This window comes from Eleutherodactylus coqui, chromosome 1 (assembly GCF_035609145.1).
Source record: "Eleutherodactylus coqui strain aEleCoq1 chromosome 1, aEleCoq1.hap1, whole genome shotgun sequence".
In the NCBI taxonomy this organism is placed as follows: domain Eukaryota; kingdom Metazoa; phylum Chordata; class Amphibia; order Anura; family Eleutherodactylidae; genus Eleutherodactylus; species Eleutherodactylus coqui.
In genome coordinates, this window is record NC_089837.1 from 467,571,588 (window position 1) to 467,588,271 (window position 16,684).

Below are 16,684 nucleotides of genomic sequence, written 5' to 3' on the forward strand. Positions count from 1 at the left end.
GAGGGGTGTCATGAGTATTTTGACCCCACAGTTTTTTTTCAGGAATTAATTCAATTTAGAGGAGAAAAAGTAAAATTTCATATTTTTGCAAATCTGTCATTTTAAAGACATATTTTTTTCCTATAGTTTACATGAAAATCAGGATTTACACCCCAAAATGGATACCCCTATTTCTCCCGTGTTCAGAAATATACCCATTGTGGCCCTATTGTTATATCTGAGTCCACAACGGGGCCCAAAATGAAAGGAGTAGTCAGTGTCTTTCAAAACAGAAATTTTGCTTGAAGTCCTTTTAGGCCCCATAGCACACATGTAGAGTTCTTGAGCGCCCAAAACCATAGAAAACCCCCACAAATGACCCCATTTTGAAAACTAGACCCCTTAAGGAATTTATCTAGGGGTGTACTGCATATTTTGACCCCACAGTTTTTGAATGAATTCAAACCAAGCAAAAGGAAAAAATTGTGATTTTCGTTTTTTCGGCAATTCTGTCATTTTAAAAACAGCTTTTTTTGTACAGCACACATATGAAGGAAGACTTGCACCCAAAAATGGATACCCCTGTTTGTCCCGTGTTCAGAGACATACCCATTGTGGCCCTAATCTTATGTCTGGATACACAACGGAGCCCAAAATGAAAGGAGCGACCGGTGGCTTTTGGAACACAAATTTTGCTTGAAGTCCTTTTAGGCCCCATTGCCCACTTGTAGAGGTCTTGAGCGCCAAAACCATAGAGAACCCCCACAAATGACCCCATTTTGAAAACTAGACTCCTTAAGGAATTTATCTAGGGGTGTACTGCGCATTTTGACCCCACAGTTTTTGAATAAATTCAAGCAAAGCAAAAGGAAAAAATTTGGATTTTTGTTTTTTTGGCAATTCTGTCATTTTAAAAACAGCTTTTTTTGTACAGCACACATATGAAGGAAGACTTACACCCCAAAATGGATACCCCTGTTTGTGCTGTTTTCAGAAATATACCCATTGTGGCCCTAATCTTATGTCCGCATGCACAACGGGGCCCAAAATAAAAGGAGTAATCGGTGGCTTTCAGAACATAGATTTTGCTTGAAGTCCTTTTAGGCCCCATTGCCCACTTGTAGAGTTCTTGAGCGCCCAAAACCATATAGAACCCCCACAAATGACCCCATTTTGAAAACTAGACCCCTTAACGAATTTATCTAGGGATGTACTGCATATTTTGACCCCACAGTTTTTGAATAAATTTAAGCAAAGCAAAAGGAAAAAAATAGGATTTTCATTTTTTGGGCTATTGTGTCAATTTAAAAACAGTTTTTTTTGTACAGCACACATATAAATGAAGGCTTTCACCCCAAAATGGATACCCCTGTTTGTCCCGTGTTCAGAAACATACCCATTGTGGCCCTAATAGACTTACAGGACCCATGGCTAGGCCTACAATGAAAGGAATACCCGTTGGATTTCAGGGTACCACTGAATAAATTTCAGGCCCCATTGCCCACTTATAGAGCCATTGAGCGGCCAAAACTATAAAGAACCCCCTCAAATGACCCCATTTTGAAAACTAGACCCCTTAACGAATTCATCTAGGGGTGTACTGCGTATTTTGACCCCACAGTATTTGAATGAATCTAAGCAAAGCAGAAGGAAAAAGTTACGATTTTCAATTTTTTTGGCAATTTTTTCAATTTAAAAACAGTTTTTTTGTACAGTGCACATAGGAATGAAGACGTTCACCCCAAAATGGATACCCCCGTTTGTCCCGAGTTCAGAAACATACCCATTGTGGCCCTAATCTACTTACAGGACGCATGGCAAGGCCTATAAAGGACGGAACACCTGTTGGATTTTAGGGCACAACTGAATAAATTCCAGGCCCCATTGCTTATTTGTACAGAATAAAGATTGACTCCCTAAAAATTCCCCCCCCCCCCCTCCACGCCCTTTTTGGCGTTCGCAAATCTTAGATAAAAGTAAAAATGTGAACTGTGTAGTATTTCCGAAGACAGGGGTAATTACGGAGGCTGGTTGGAATGGGCCCATGGGGCAATAAAACCGGGTATCCCCCCCCCCCTCCTCTCATGCTTTTTGGGGGTATTTCATGACCTCAGTGGCGGGTATGGGGTGTAAAAAGTGGCGTTCCGTGAGTCTCCGTAAGCTTGATGAGGTGCGGCGGTCTCACACAGAAGGCGCTCAACAAGGTGCTCCTGGAACTGCAGGAAAGCGAGCGTTCCCGGGGCTTCTTGTAAAATACGTATCACAGGTAGCGGTCTGAATAACGCCGGGCTCACGCGGGTGCAGGCGGAATCCGCTTGCGGAGGCCCACAGCGGATCCCATCTGTGAGCCCGGCTGTGACCCTGCGTACGGCTGCGTAATGTACTGCGCATAACTGCGTACTCACACAGGCGGTCATGCACAGTACACCTTTGTTTGTATTTTCCGCACCGTCGCTTAGCGATGACGCGGGTACCCGCAGCCCGTATACAATGTAGTTGCATATGGGCTGCGGGTATATCCGCGACCATGGAGCACAATGGGCTCTATGTTGCCGATATCCGCAGTAAAATAGAACCTGCTGCGTTCTCTTTTCTGCGAGTGGATTACGCAATTCTGACCCGCTAATGTGAGCGGAATTGTGTAATCCAATGCGATTGATCTGCGTATTACCGCGGATCAGACGCATGCGGAATCCGTCATTCCTATCCGGTCATGTGAGACCGGCCTAAGGTAGATCGCTACCTTTTTATCACGTGACCGGGGACCGCTCAACAAGGCCACCTGTCACTGCTCCAGGCTCTCGGTGACCGTTGGTCGCTGGGAGCAAGGAGATTTTAAATTTCCTGGGCTCCCTGACTCCTGCGCATGTGTCCGGCTTTTTGCCGGCAATCGCATGTGCAGAATTCGGGAAGGTCCACGGAGGAAGATCGCGTCGGGATTCAAATACGCAGGCCTCCGGTAAAAAGATTCATCTCCTCTCACCGATCGCATCAGTGAGGGGAGATGAAACTTCAAATTTTTTTTTTTACTTTTACGTGATCACCATTATTGGATAATGGCGAACACGTGACCAGGAACCGCTCACCGCGGACCCCCATTAAATCTCCATGCTCTTGGCTACGTTTTGTAGCCAGGAGCAGGGAGAATTTAAATTATCCTGGCAATCCACAGCTTTTGCGCATGCGCCCGCCATTTTGGCGACGGACGCGTGTGCAGAAGCTGTGGTAAGGTCCGCGGATAAATCTGGGGGCCTTAGGTACGTACTTTCATCCTCCCTCACGGATATGATCCATGAGGGGAGATGAAACGTACGCTTTTTAAACTTTTAAAAACTTTTTTTTACTTTTTTTTTTTTTTAACTTTTTTACACTTTTTTTTCACTTTACATGATCACTGTCATCCATTGGATGACAGTGATCATGTCCCCGGTATAATCTCTCTGCTCCTAGCTACACATGGCAGCCAGGAGCAGAGGGATTTTAAATTTCCCGGGGCTCGAGCCCGTCTGTTCACGCGCCCGATGTCAATCATCGGGCGCGCATGCGCAGACGGGGATTCGGGTCCCCGGACATCGGGACACCGCTGAGGACTGGGGGTGAGTATTTTCACCTCCCCTCATGGATCCGATCCATGAGGGGAGGTGAAACTGACTTTTTTAAAACTTTTTTTTTACTTTTTCGCGATCGCCGCTAACCATTGGATAACGGCGATCGCGGTACCGGGGACCGCTCACCGCAGTCCCCGCTGACATCTCCTGCCTCCCGGCTACCTACAGGAGCCGGGAGCCAGGAGATTTTAAATCTCCCGCGCCGCCGGGCCTTCTGCGCATGCGGCTGACGTAATGCCGCCTGGCGCGCATGCGCAGAAGACCGGCTTCGGGCCCCGGAGTGGCAGGAGAGCGGGAAGCAGCGTGCCAGACCTCGGTGAGTAATTTCAGCTGCTCCGATGGATCCGATCCATCAGAGCAGCTGAATCTTTAACTTTTATGTACTTTTATTTACTTTTTTTGCGATCGGCGCTATCCATTGCATAGCGCCGATCGCAATGCCGGGGGGGGGCTCCGAACAGCCCGGGATGACAGCTCCATGCTGTCAGCTACCTGCGGACACCGACAGCATGGAGCTGTCACGTCCACAGCCCGAGGGGCACTATTCTCTGCAGGAAGCATGTTTTTACGTCCTCAGAGAATAGAGCCCACTTCGGGAGGACGTAAAAACACTATGGGCTGGTCGTTAAGGGGTTAATGTCAAATTCTGCCAACGCCCAAAATTCTGCCCACTGCTGTTGCCGATCGCTCACATAGAGCCTGAGATACTGAATAAGTTCTTGGTTCATGCGTTTCGTCTGCCCATTAGTTAATGGGTGAAAGACCATGGAGAATGACAACCCCACTCCCAAGTTCTTACAGAATGCACGCCAAAAGCGAACCACAAATTGTACCCCCCGATCAGACACTACATAATCGGGAATGCCATGCAACCGTACAACTTCCTTAATAAAAATAGATGACAATTCAGGAATCGACGGTAACTTCTTCAATGGAACAAACTGAGTCATCTTAGAAAAACGGTCAACTACCACCCATATTACCGAATACCCTTGAGAAACGGGCAAATCGGTAATAAAATCCATAGATAAGTGCGACCATGGTCTAGATGGAACAGGCAGTGGCATTATAGGCCCCTTAGGGTGCTCCTAACACTCTTTCCACGAGCGTAGATGGTACAGGCTTCCACAAAACTCCTGACATCCCAGGCCATCCGCGGCCACCAGTACAAACGTCTGCATAATTCTAACGTACTACGGATTACCAGGTGCCCCGCTAAGACTGATGTATGGACCTCCTCCAGTATCTGCAACCGCCAGACACTGGGTACAAAAAGCTTCCCTTCAGGAGGAAAAACCAGGGCATCAGCCTAAGCCGCCAAAATCTGATTTGATACGTCTGCCGTCAAGGCCGCCACCACAATCCAAGGCGACAAGATCCCCTCAGAGTGGGAATCCTCACGCTCAGGGGCTCCAAAACTACGTGATAAGGCATCAGCTCTAACATTTTTAGAACCCGGAATATTTGTAACGATGAAATTAAAGCATGAAAAGAACAAAGCCCACTGGGCTTGTCGCGCATTTAGACGTTTGGCAGACTAAGTATGCCAAAGTTTTATGATCCGTAAATACTGTAACTTGATGCTTAGCCCCTTCCAGAAAATGTCTCCACTCCTCAAATGCCCATTTAATAGCCAATAATTCTCTATTGCCAATATCATAGTTTCTCTCTGCCAGACCGAACTTCCTAGAAAAGAAGCCAAAACTGCCCCCACACTATGTTCGGAAGAGTCTACCTCCACCACAAAAAGCAAGTTAAGATCAGGTTGTACCAATACAGGGGCTGACGAGAATGCCTTTTTTAAACATTCAAAAGCCTCTATTGCCTCAGGAGACGAGTTAACTAAATCAGCGCCCTTCTTGGTTAGATCCGTCAATGGTTTGGCCACCACAGAAAAGTTCCTGATAAACTTACGGTGAAAATTTGCGAACTCAAAAAAGCACTGCAGTACCTTTAGACTGGTCGGCTGGCACCATTCAGTTATGGCCCGAACCTTATCGGAATCCATCTGTATGGTGGAAGGAGTTATCACATAGCCCAAAAACGACACCTTCTGCACCCCGAACTGACATTTCTCCAATTTGGCAAACAATGTATTGTCTCGAAGACGCGAAAGAACAACATGTAAATGCCGCACATGAGATTCCCAATTGGGAGAGAAAATTAATATGTCATCCAAATATACCACCATGAAGAATCCAGATATATAGTGAAAAATGGCGTTCATGAAGCCCTCGGAAACGTCCAGAGCATTGCATAATCCAAACGGCATTACTAAACATTCAAAATGTCCGAACGGAGTATTACATAGGCCTTCCATTCATCCCCTTCACGGATTCAAACCAGGTTGTAGGCTCCCCTCAGATCCAGCTGGGAGAACCATCTAGACCCCACAACTTGATTGAGTAAATCAGGGATCAGTGGAAGCGAGTATTGATTCTTTATGGTAATCATATTTAACGCTCTATAATCAATACAAGGCCTGAGACTATCATCCTTCTTCTTCACGAAGAACAGACCGGCCCCAGCAGACTCAGAATGGCGTATAAGGCCCTTGGCCAAGCTCTCAGTTACATACTCCTTTATAGCCTCACGTTCGGGCACCGTAACATTATAAATACCCCCCTTTGGGATCTTACTTCCAGGAAGGAGATTAATCTTGCAATCCCACTCCCTGTGAGGGGGTAAAGCTTCTGAAAGCTGTTTGGAAAATACATCTGCGAATTCTTCTAAATACTTAGGTAGGCCAGCCACCTCACAACCAGAGGAATGCAACTGGGCAGTTGTCAAATGGTCCTTGCATCCCGTACCCGACTGTATCAACTCGGAAGTGGCCCAATCAATAACGGGGTTATGTAGTTGCAACCACGGTAACCGCAGCACGATATCAACAGATAGGCCTTCCATAACCAAAAATGTACAGATCTCTGAATGTAAAGCTCCCACGAGAACCTTAGTTCCGGTGTAACCTTCTTTATCAAACCCGCAGCCACTGGGGTAGCATCAATACCGGAGACCAGTAAATTGGGATTTAAATCTCGCAACTCGGAAGCTATTGACTTGACAAACTCAAAATTCACAAAATTAACTGCCGCCCCTGAGTCGACAAAAGCGTGACCCGAAATGAGGCAGGAACCCAACAGAATGGAACAAGGGAGAAGCAACCTGGAAGTAGCTGAGCTCCTAGACGATCCTTCCAGAGATGGCCTAGGAGCAGAAGTTTTTCTGCTGCCGTCCCAGGTCACAGGTGGCGACAAGATGTCCAGGGTCCCCGCAGTAGAAGCACAACCTGTTTCTTTCTCGGAAACCCCAGCGCTTCAGTGCTGCCATGTATCCTAGTTCCATCTTCTCAATCTGGTTGCCGGAGGAACTGGGTTGCTAAACTTTACAGGCCGAAGTGTGATTTTCTGATCTAGTGACCCTTCTAGCCCTCAGACACCGGTCAGCCCGTACTGCTAACGTCATTGCCGTCTCTAACGTCTTAGGCTCCGGGTGACCTAACAGCAAGTCCTTTATCGACCCAGAGAGCCCGATCAAAAAAAGGTCTTTTAAGGCCCGATCATTCCACCCTAAATCTACACAAAACTGTCGGAACTGTGAACAAAACTCCTCGGCCGTCCTCTTATCGCATAACCTGATTTCGTCGGTGGTAAATCATGTCCATGAGCGGAAAATCATGGCGATTTGTCTGCCTGCTCCTGCTCCCGGGTGTCGGAATTGTGAACAAAACTCATCGGCTGGCCTCTTACCCTGATGCAGGCTCAATAACTTAGAAACTGGATAATCTGCACGATCAGGCTCATCGTATATCTAACCTAAGGCTGAGAAAAAGGCATCCACCAAGTGACGAGAAGGGGAATCTGATGGTAATAAAAAAGCCCAATTCTGTGGGTCCCCTCTTAGTCTGGAAATCACAATTCCAACCCTCTGATGTTCTGACCCAGAGGAATGTGGGCGCAAACTAAAATATAGTCCACATCCCTCACAGAATGCAAAAAAGGCCTTACGGTCACCAGAAAAGAAGTCAGGTAAAGTCACCTTGGGTTCACAGATAGGTATGGGCCCCCGTGATACCATTGCTGGAGTCCCGGCCACTGCCTGTTCCTGGTGCGAGAGATGAGCTGACAAGTCCTGTACCACCACAGTCAAATTCTGGACCTGATTTATAACTGCTGTAACAGCCTCCATATTGCACAGATACTCGGGGTTCACCTTCAGCCCTGAATCTTTGTATGGGCAGTGTTTCTGTCAGGGCTGGTTAGGAACGAAAGACTGAAAGTCCCTACAATCAACCCTCTCCCCTGTCCCTACCTACTTGCCCCCCTGGGCTAAACCCCAGGGCGACAACTAGGCGGCGATCCCTACACAGCACTGAAGGGATCCCAGGAACAGGGACAGGAGTTACCAACTAACCAGAACGACAGAATATACCCAATAACAAGAGGACTAAGAGCGTCAAGTAACCAACAAAGAACTAACAAGGAAAAGGCAAGATCCAGGTCAGAGCAAACTGGGTCAGCAGGCTGGAAAGAGAAACCTGAGCGGGTGTTAGCTGGAGAACAAATGCAAAAACTGGCAATGGCTGACAGAGTCTGCGGAGCTATATACCCAAGGCCCCGCCTAGGTCGGGGCAGAGCCCAGTGACGTGCCGGCCGGCAATGCATAAAGTGCGGCCCTCCTACGGCTGCGCCTCCTACCAGGGGAACTCCGAGCCCGGCCGCCGAGGCCCTGCCCAGCAGCGCCGCGGACCCCACGCCCCACACCAACCTGGACGCCAGCCACAGCAGGCGACACCAATCCGGCCAGGCCGCGCACCACCACCTCCTAACAGAGGTTTTCTAGTAAAAATGTTAAGATTACAATAAAATGTTTGGATTAAACATATAGCAAAAATGCTTATAATTACTTATTCTGTTTATTAGAAAAAAATTAAAAAACAATTACATTTTAGGCCCCCTGTCCACGGACGCGATTTCGCCGGCGATTGCTATGGAAAGCGCCGGCCCCGTGTCCACAAGCGGAGAATCATGGCGATTTGTCTGCCTGCTCCTGCTCCCGGGTGGTGGCTTCCGCGGCGGATATTCGCTGTGGGACTTCGCAACGCCTGTAGACAGGGGGACTTAAGTATAAATGTTTGACATTAAATGGAAAGTGACTTATTTTGGTATTTAAAAAAAAAATGAAGCACCTAGGAATTGTGGAGTTGCTGTTTTGCTGCAAAACCTGGCATGCAGTTACATTTCAGGCAGATATGCAAATGATTAGAGTTGTGGCATGATTAGATGAACAGTCTTGTCACCTAAGGGCCTTAAAATGGTTTCACCCTTGGTATATAAGGCTCAGTGTACAGAGGACATCTTTTTCCGCTTGTGTACAGCTTGTTGACCACTAGACATGTCTCTACGATGTAGAGAAGAGATTTAACTCAGTTAACAGAGTTTGAGGGTGGGCACATTATTGGATTGCAGAAGCTGGATGGTCGCATCGACAAATTGCCCACCACCTGAGCCATTCTGTCCAGGCGTTGGGACCAGTGGATGTGTGAGGGCAACTACACAAGGTGTTTGGGCTTATGACGTCCTCGAAAGACCACCAATAGAGCGGATTATCTGATCTTCCGACAATCACAAGCACCTCCAACTGTTTTGTTTGTCTCTGCCGACGGCCATGTTCGTGTCTCTAGACCTCGGGATGAGTGCCTTATTCCTGCTTTTGCTGTGGAGTGCCTCACTGCCCCCACAACTGGTGTGATGGTCTGGGGGCCATCGCATACGACAGTCAGTCGCCCCTAGTAATGGTACGATGGACAATGACAGCTCAGTGATATGTTGAAACCACATGTGTTCCTCTCATGTCAGGGCTTCCAAGAGGCATTTTCCATCAGAATAATGCCTCTTGGAGACATACAGCAAGGGCCTCACAGGAATGTCTCCACAACATTGCCGCACTTTTTTGGCCTGCCCACTTGCCAGATTTATCGCCAATAAAATATGTGTATGACTAACTGAGATGCCAACTTTGACAGCCTATGAGTTTGCATGATCCTAGGGGCTCAGTTACAGCAAATGTGAACTGATATGCCGCAGGATACCATACAGAATTGTGTTCCTCCATGCCCGGCCGCATCACATCTTGTATCCAAGCTAGAGGCAGCCCAACAGGGTACTAGAGTCTCTGTCTGCCTATAGCACATCTCTCATCCGAGCTATAGGTGGTACAACAGGGTACTAGAGCCTCCATGCCCACCTGTACCACATCTTATATCCAAGCTAGAGGTGGTACAACAGGGTACTAGAGCCTCCATGCCTGGTCATATCACATCTTGTATCCAAGCTAGAGGCACTACAATAGGGTACTAGAGCCTCCACGCCCGTCCATATCACATTTTGTATCCAAGCTAGAGGCGGTACAACAGGGTACTAGAGCCTCCATGCCTGCCCGTATCACATCTTGTATCCAAGTGAGAGGTGGTGTAACAGGGTACTAGAGCTTTCGGGCCCGCCCGAATCACATCTTGTATCCAAGCTAGAGGCAGTACAATAGGGGACTAGAGCCTCCATGCCCACCCGTATCACATCTTGTATACAAGCTAGAGGCAGTACAACAGGGTACAAGAGCCTCCATACCCACCTGTATCACATCTTGTATCCAACTGAGAGGTGGTACAACAGGGTACTAGAGTATCCCTTTAAGTGTTCGGTTTCCTGCAATAAATTATCCTTTATTATAATCCCTTATATTAATGTTACAGTCAACAGAGAAAGTTTAATTCATTCTGACAAATCCGTCTAGGGGATGCATTTTTTAGGACAATGAGTGTTACATACATAATACCTTTTTAACTATTTGCTATTTCTCTCTCCTACAGAATAAATTCCAAGGTGCCATCTTTGATTTGATCACACAACAAGCATTTGATATATTGATCATGATACTCATTTGTCTCAACATGGTCACCATGATGGTGGAAACAGATGATCAGAGCAAATATACAGAGAATATCCTGTACTGGGTTAATTTAGTTTTCATTTGCTTTTTTACCACGGAGTGTGTATTGAAACTGTGTGCCTTGCGGCATTACTACTTCACCATTGGATGGAACATTTTTGACTTTGTTGTTGTGATTCTGTCTATCGTTGGTAAGTATTCATATATTTAGCATACTTTTTAATGTATTTTTTTTACAATGAGGCCTCGGTCAGACGAGCGTTTTTTTCGTGCATGAATAGGCGCACAAAAAGATCACCCTTCACTTGTGGAAAAGATCGTGTGAACGGGTGAAATCCAGCTATTTGAAGTAGCCCGTTCACAATCGGAGGTGCGTGGTGCGTGTTTTCCATCTCCCATAAGAGTCTATGGAAAGCACGCTCCAAAGATAGGTCAGGTCCTATCTTTGCGTGCACCACAGACCTTAGATGCGAGTTGCACTCGCATGTCCTATCTTTGGCTGGTTCGAATACTTTGCTTGTCTAAAAATCATTTATGTGAACCCTTCTATAGGAACTCATTGGTTCTTTTAGAAGCCCTCTTTTCACGCGCCTGTTCATGCTCATGTGACCGAGGCCTAAGCCTGTCATTAAATAGGTAGGTGCTGAGAAGAGATGTTGCAGCCTGTACTGGTCCTGGCTCTCTCTGCTTAGTCCTCTGCAGTCCCTTTGCCTAATGATTAACGTCTAGAAGCAGTAGACATTAATTATTAGGCAAGGGATGGGGCTTCAGACGTCTGAATATAGAAAGCCAAGTGTTTTTTTGAGCTGCAAGAATGCCCATCGCAAGTTTGCAACTCCCTTCCATACAGCACCCAGCGCATGAAAAAGGCGATATCTTCGTGATGGTTGCACTTTTAAAGAGTAATTGCACTTTCACTTTGGGGCATTCATTCTCCATCCGACGTTGTAGCACCACTTGCAACTTTATAACGCTACATAATCGCAGTATCGCCACAAGAAAACGCAGCGATATCACACGGACCAGCAGTGCGGCGATGCCATGTCACCCGTGTGAAGAAGGCCTAGAAGTGCGAGTACTCTTTTAAATGAGGTTTAATCTAGAAAGCCTTCCTGGCACTAACCTAGTAATGGACTGGGAATAAATGGGGCATAAATTTAGTGACAGACTTCCTTTAACCCCTTAAGGACCAGGCTGTTTTGTATCTAAAGGACCAGACTTTACCCATGTGACGTATTTTTTTTCTTTTAGCTACCAAAATTATCTTTGCTGTTTTTTTATTCCATGACATTTAAGACTATCTTTTTAAAGTGACCTTTTTCTGTTTTTTGATTTTATTGGGGGTAAAAAGCTTAAAGAAGTTTTAACATTCATAGTTTTTTTTTTAAGTAGTATACTTACACTAAAATAAAGTATGTGATATATAATATGTATGGTTTCAAATTACAAGATGCAAACAGCATTGGTTTTGGGTCATTTTTTTATGTATATATTTTAATTTTATTCTGTAATTTTTTTAAACTTATTTTTGTAGCAATTTTTTTTATCACCTATGACTCCCATGACGTGATATAAGACCTCCTGGGGGCCATTCACATTGTGGTTTTTTTTTATTTTTTATTACATACTTTTTCCTCTGTAGCTGGAGCATCCATAGGAGCCCCAGTTACAGGGAAAACATCCCCTGTAGGGACAATAGTCACTGGCAGAGCTGATCAGCGTTAAAAACCGCTTTTCCCTTCTCTTCTGGGTTTTCAGCTGCGTCTGACAGCTGAGACCCTGACCTGCTCCTACTTGATTGCAGGAACAGAGGCTTTAATGCTGCACCGTATTTATGCTATCGGCTGGGATTAAAGCCCCGGACGTATACACAGTGCCTGGTCCTTAAGGGGTTAATGCAGTACAATGTAGCTATTAACATTTAGATCATATTTATTCTGTTTTTGGCATGGAATTCATACACTTTTTTTTGTACTTTTTTCTTGTTATATCTGTATTATGTGGTAATAATGATTTTATCTGATTGCGTGATCCTGGAAACAGACTGCCCCTTGCTCTCGACTACTTATGTACTAGGCTTAAGGAAGTCGCTCTCTGGAGTATCTTACAGTGTTCTTGAATAATAATTTGGACTCCTTTTGAAGCAATCTGGGATCCCTGGGACTACTGATGTATATAATTAACTCCCTTTAGGTTGAATGTGATTATGCCTGATCCTTGCAGAATCCATGACATCTGTGTTGCAAATGCCTAGTTTTCCCCGCTTTTCCTTCCCTGCTACCCTTTTGCCTTTTCTTCTGAGTTTGTAATGTCTATCAAATGATGTTTAGTAGGTAGATGAAACTAGTCTTCTGTATGTTGTGGCACATGGTCTTTGTCACCCTGAATGGGGCTGTTCTTCTCTCTGAACATTGTTTTGTTTGAAATTTGTTCCTTTATTGGAAAAGTTTTAATAAAAAATACAGTTTAAAAAACATGATTTTTCTCCCCCGCAGGTATGTTCCTGGCCGATTTGATCGAAAAATACTTTGTCTCCCCAACACTCTTCAGAGTCATCCGCTTGGCTCGTATTGGCCGTATACTTCGCTTAATCAAGTCAGCCAAAGGAATACGAACCCTGCTTTTTGCCTTAATGATGTCATTGCCGGCCTTATTTAATATTGGGCTGCTTTTGTTTCTTGTTATGTTCATTTTTTCCATTTTTGGAATGTCTAACTTTGCCTATGTAAAGAAAGAAGCAGGAATAGATGACATGTTCAACTTTGAGACCTTTGGCAATAGCATGATCTGCTTATTTATGATTACTACCTCTGCAGGCTGGGACGGCTTGTTGTTACCCCTCTTAAATCGTCCCCCAGATTGCGATCCTAAAAAAGAGAACCCTGGAAGTCCAATGCAAGGCGATTGTGGAAACCCCTCCGTAGGGATATTTTTCTTTGTCAGTTATATAATCATATCCTTTCTCATTGTGGTGAACATGTACATTGCTATCATCCTAGAAAATTTTAGCGTGGCTACAGAAGAAAGCGCAGATCCTTTGAGTGAGGATGATTTTGAAACTTTTTACGAAATTTGGGAGAAATTTGACCCCGATGCAACTCAGTTCATCCAGTTCGTCAAACTCCCAGATTTTGCAGATGCTTTGGAGCATCCGCTGAGAGTCCCCAAGCCAAACACTATAGAACTAATTGCCATGGATTTGCCTATGGTGAGTGGGGACAGAATTCATTGTCTGGACATCCTCTTTGCCTTCACCAAACGTGTACTTGGAGAGAGCGGCGAGCTTGATATATTGCGGCAGCAGATGGAAGAGCGCTTTGTAGCTTCCAACCCTTCAAAAGTGTCTTATGAGCCTATCACTACTACGCTCAGGCGCAAACAAGAGGATGTATCAGCTGTTGTTATTCAGCAGGCGTTCAGGCGCCATTTAGCAAAAAGAGGATTTGTTTGTAGAAAGCCTTCTTCTACCAAAATGGAGAACGGAGGAACAAATATGGACAGGAAAGAAGGCACCCCTTCTACGGCATCGCTGCCATCATATGACAGTGTAACTAAACCTGAAAAGGAAAAACAAGAAAGAATGCAAGAAGCAATTAGAGAAAGAGCGAAAAAACAAAAATATGTCAGGGAATCCAAGTGTTGAAAAAAAAAAAATGTTAACATTTCAAATTTGCAAGCAAAGATTGTTTACAAATTTAATAAATCTATCAATGCAGATCAGCTATGGAGACACTTACCTAAAGATCAATACCAAACAATCTGCTTCTTGTGACATTGTTGCATTTTACTGTATGGCAGTGACGCACCACCTGGTTAAAGGACTATTACAAGGATGTTACATTGTTGGGCAGGTGGATACTGCATGTCTCCCATCAATCAATGCAACTTAGGAGAAACCACCAGAGCTGTAAGGAATAGTCCAATTCCAAATCAGCCAAATGGAGTTTATTTTCTCATATTCTTATTCTTATTATTATTATGAAACAAACAACAACAACAACAACAACAACAACAAAAAAGCACCACTTAGGGGTTTGATTATTCATGCAAAACTATATTTGCATCGTTACATTAGTCAAGCAGCAAAACAAGACAAAATTTAAAAAAAAGACAAAAATATCTGGCTTAAAAAAAAAATGATGAAAAAAAAAAAAGTTTAAAAATCACAAAAAAAACCTAAACATTATGCCCATGCTGCATAATTGTCACCGTTTTTTTCATATATCTGCATCATTTTTCTACATGGGCTTCATGTGATTCGGGAGATGGGAAAATCAGGTTATTCTTCGGACTGAGGGGCATTTGCTCAGGCCGATTCCAAAAAAAAAAAAAAATTAAATAAATTGTGCTCGTTCAATGCATAGAAATGACTTGCATGATGGCATGCTGTGATCAGGAATCATGCATGAAGACTCATAAAACACAAAACATCAGTACTCTGTCCACTGCAGTGGCTAAGCCATAAGTTTGAGGCACACCACTGAATACTGAACACTGTATCTGGAGGCAACCTAGTATATATATACCCTTCACCAATATTTACCAAAATCTTTCAAACTTTTACACTTCATGGCTAGGGATTAAAAGCAAGACAGAACGATTTGTGTATGTTTATTAAAATTCTTTAAAAAAAAAATTGTCACTTTTGCACATATTACATACAAATGAGAACTTACTAGTTGCTGCTTGAGGTTTCCTTTCCTGGGGTAATATAAATAGTCAAAACGAAAAAAAAAAAAAAAGACAAGAATATAGCTTCTAATACTATGTCACTGTAAACCAAAATCTAGGGCTTATGAAATTCTGCTTTTGTATTTTGCAATGTTTTTAGTCTCCATTCTACAAAGGGCATATATTTAGCAGAAGCAAAGCTGCAATATTTAGAGAAGCCTTTAAGTGGCAGAATTAAGTCAGTTTGCATTAGGTAGTTATCGGTGCAGGTGGCTTTACATGATCTGGGTAGGGTTTTGCGAAGAAGGTCATTTTGTTTCCCTTGGGACATTTCACGGCTTAGCACTTTATATGGCATGTTCGATCACTGTTTTTTGTCATAACATTTCTTTACTTTCGAAATAAATAATGATCTGGTACCATCGTCACCATGGCAACAACGCCCATTGAATTTTAGTGTGAATGCAAATTACGATGGCTTTTACTTAGTAAAGTCTCACCGTGCGTTAAAACAATGCACCCCCGCCCCCCCCCCCCCTTACCACTGGTATTGCACTGAGACACTTTTGCCGCCAATCATGTAAACCTTTCTCACCCGTTGTTTGTATCGTCACCTGATTTGAAATGAACTGTATGTACGTTGACTTAGGAATGTTTGAGACTGATAAAGTTCATAAATTTTTTTTTTTTTTTTAACGAACTTTTGTCCTTTCAGCCTTCAAAAATTATGTCTTTTTAAAACATTTCCAGGAAGAATAATTTCATTAACTTTTATTGTTGGTTTTAATGTTTTTTGGAGAGAACACCTCGCTGGTGCTGCAGTAACATTATGCAAAAAAAAAAAAAAGAAAAAAAAAGCATGCTGTATTCTGTTTACTAGCTGATGCTGCTAAGGAGTTTTGGGCATAAACGTAGGATATGAAGAAAGACATTCTTGGCGTGGACCAAAATAATGCCTGATATTTAACCGACTCGCAGAATGCATGTGATGTCATGTCGTCCATTGACCATTTGGTATCAGACCATAACTAAGTTCTCCATTGTATTGTATTTCACTGAAAAAAAAATCATTACCTCTGTGCCAAGTGGAACTCAATTTCCAAAGCAGTGGCCTAAGTGAAGCTGGTTAGCATGGAAAAAAAAAAGGGAATCTAGACAAAAAGGAACAATTTCTAACTTGATATAGCATTTTTTTTCCATTTACAGCTACAATAGGATGTATTATAATAAACCAATGCCATACATATGTACAGGCTATGTTGTAAACAGCACAAGAAGCTGAAAAGTGTGGTTCAACTTTTTAAGAGGATACTATAAATGCTGTAAAATATCATTATTTTATTGACATGTTTTTTTTTGTAAATACAAACAAAAATGACAAATTAAATAGAATGGCTTCTGGCGTATGCCATTGTCATCTTTATGTTTTATTTTATATTTCTTTTGTACTATGCCAGATGCTTCAGCTTTGAAATGTA

At 43.8% G+C, this 16,684-nt stretch overlaps 1 protein-coding gene across 5 annotated transcripts in view; it reads left to right on the top strand.

Annotated features, from left to right (window-relative positions):
* SCN8A (sodium voltage-gated channel alpha subunit 8) overlaps window positions 1-15,634 on the top strand; it is a 122,567-nt gene extending 106,933 nt beyond the window's left edge. For all 5 annotated transcript variants that reach the window (XM_066584357.1, XM_066584355.1, XM_066584354.1 and 2 more), the window contains 2 exons: window positions 10,456-10,726; window positions 13,031-15,634. In XM_066584357.1, coding sequence (XP_066440454.1) covers window positions 10,456-10,726; window positions 13,031-14,178 — 1,419 coding nt within the window. In that variant the 3' untranslated portion in view covers window positions 14,179-15,634. The remainder of the gene's footprint in view (window positions 1-10,455; window positions 10,727-13,030) is intronic.
* Window positions 15,635-16,684: the final 1,050 nt, after the last annotated feature.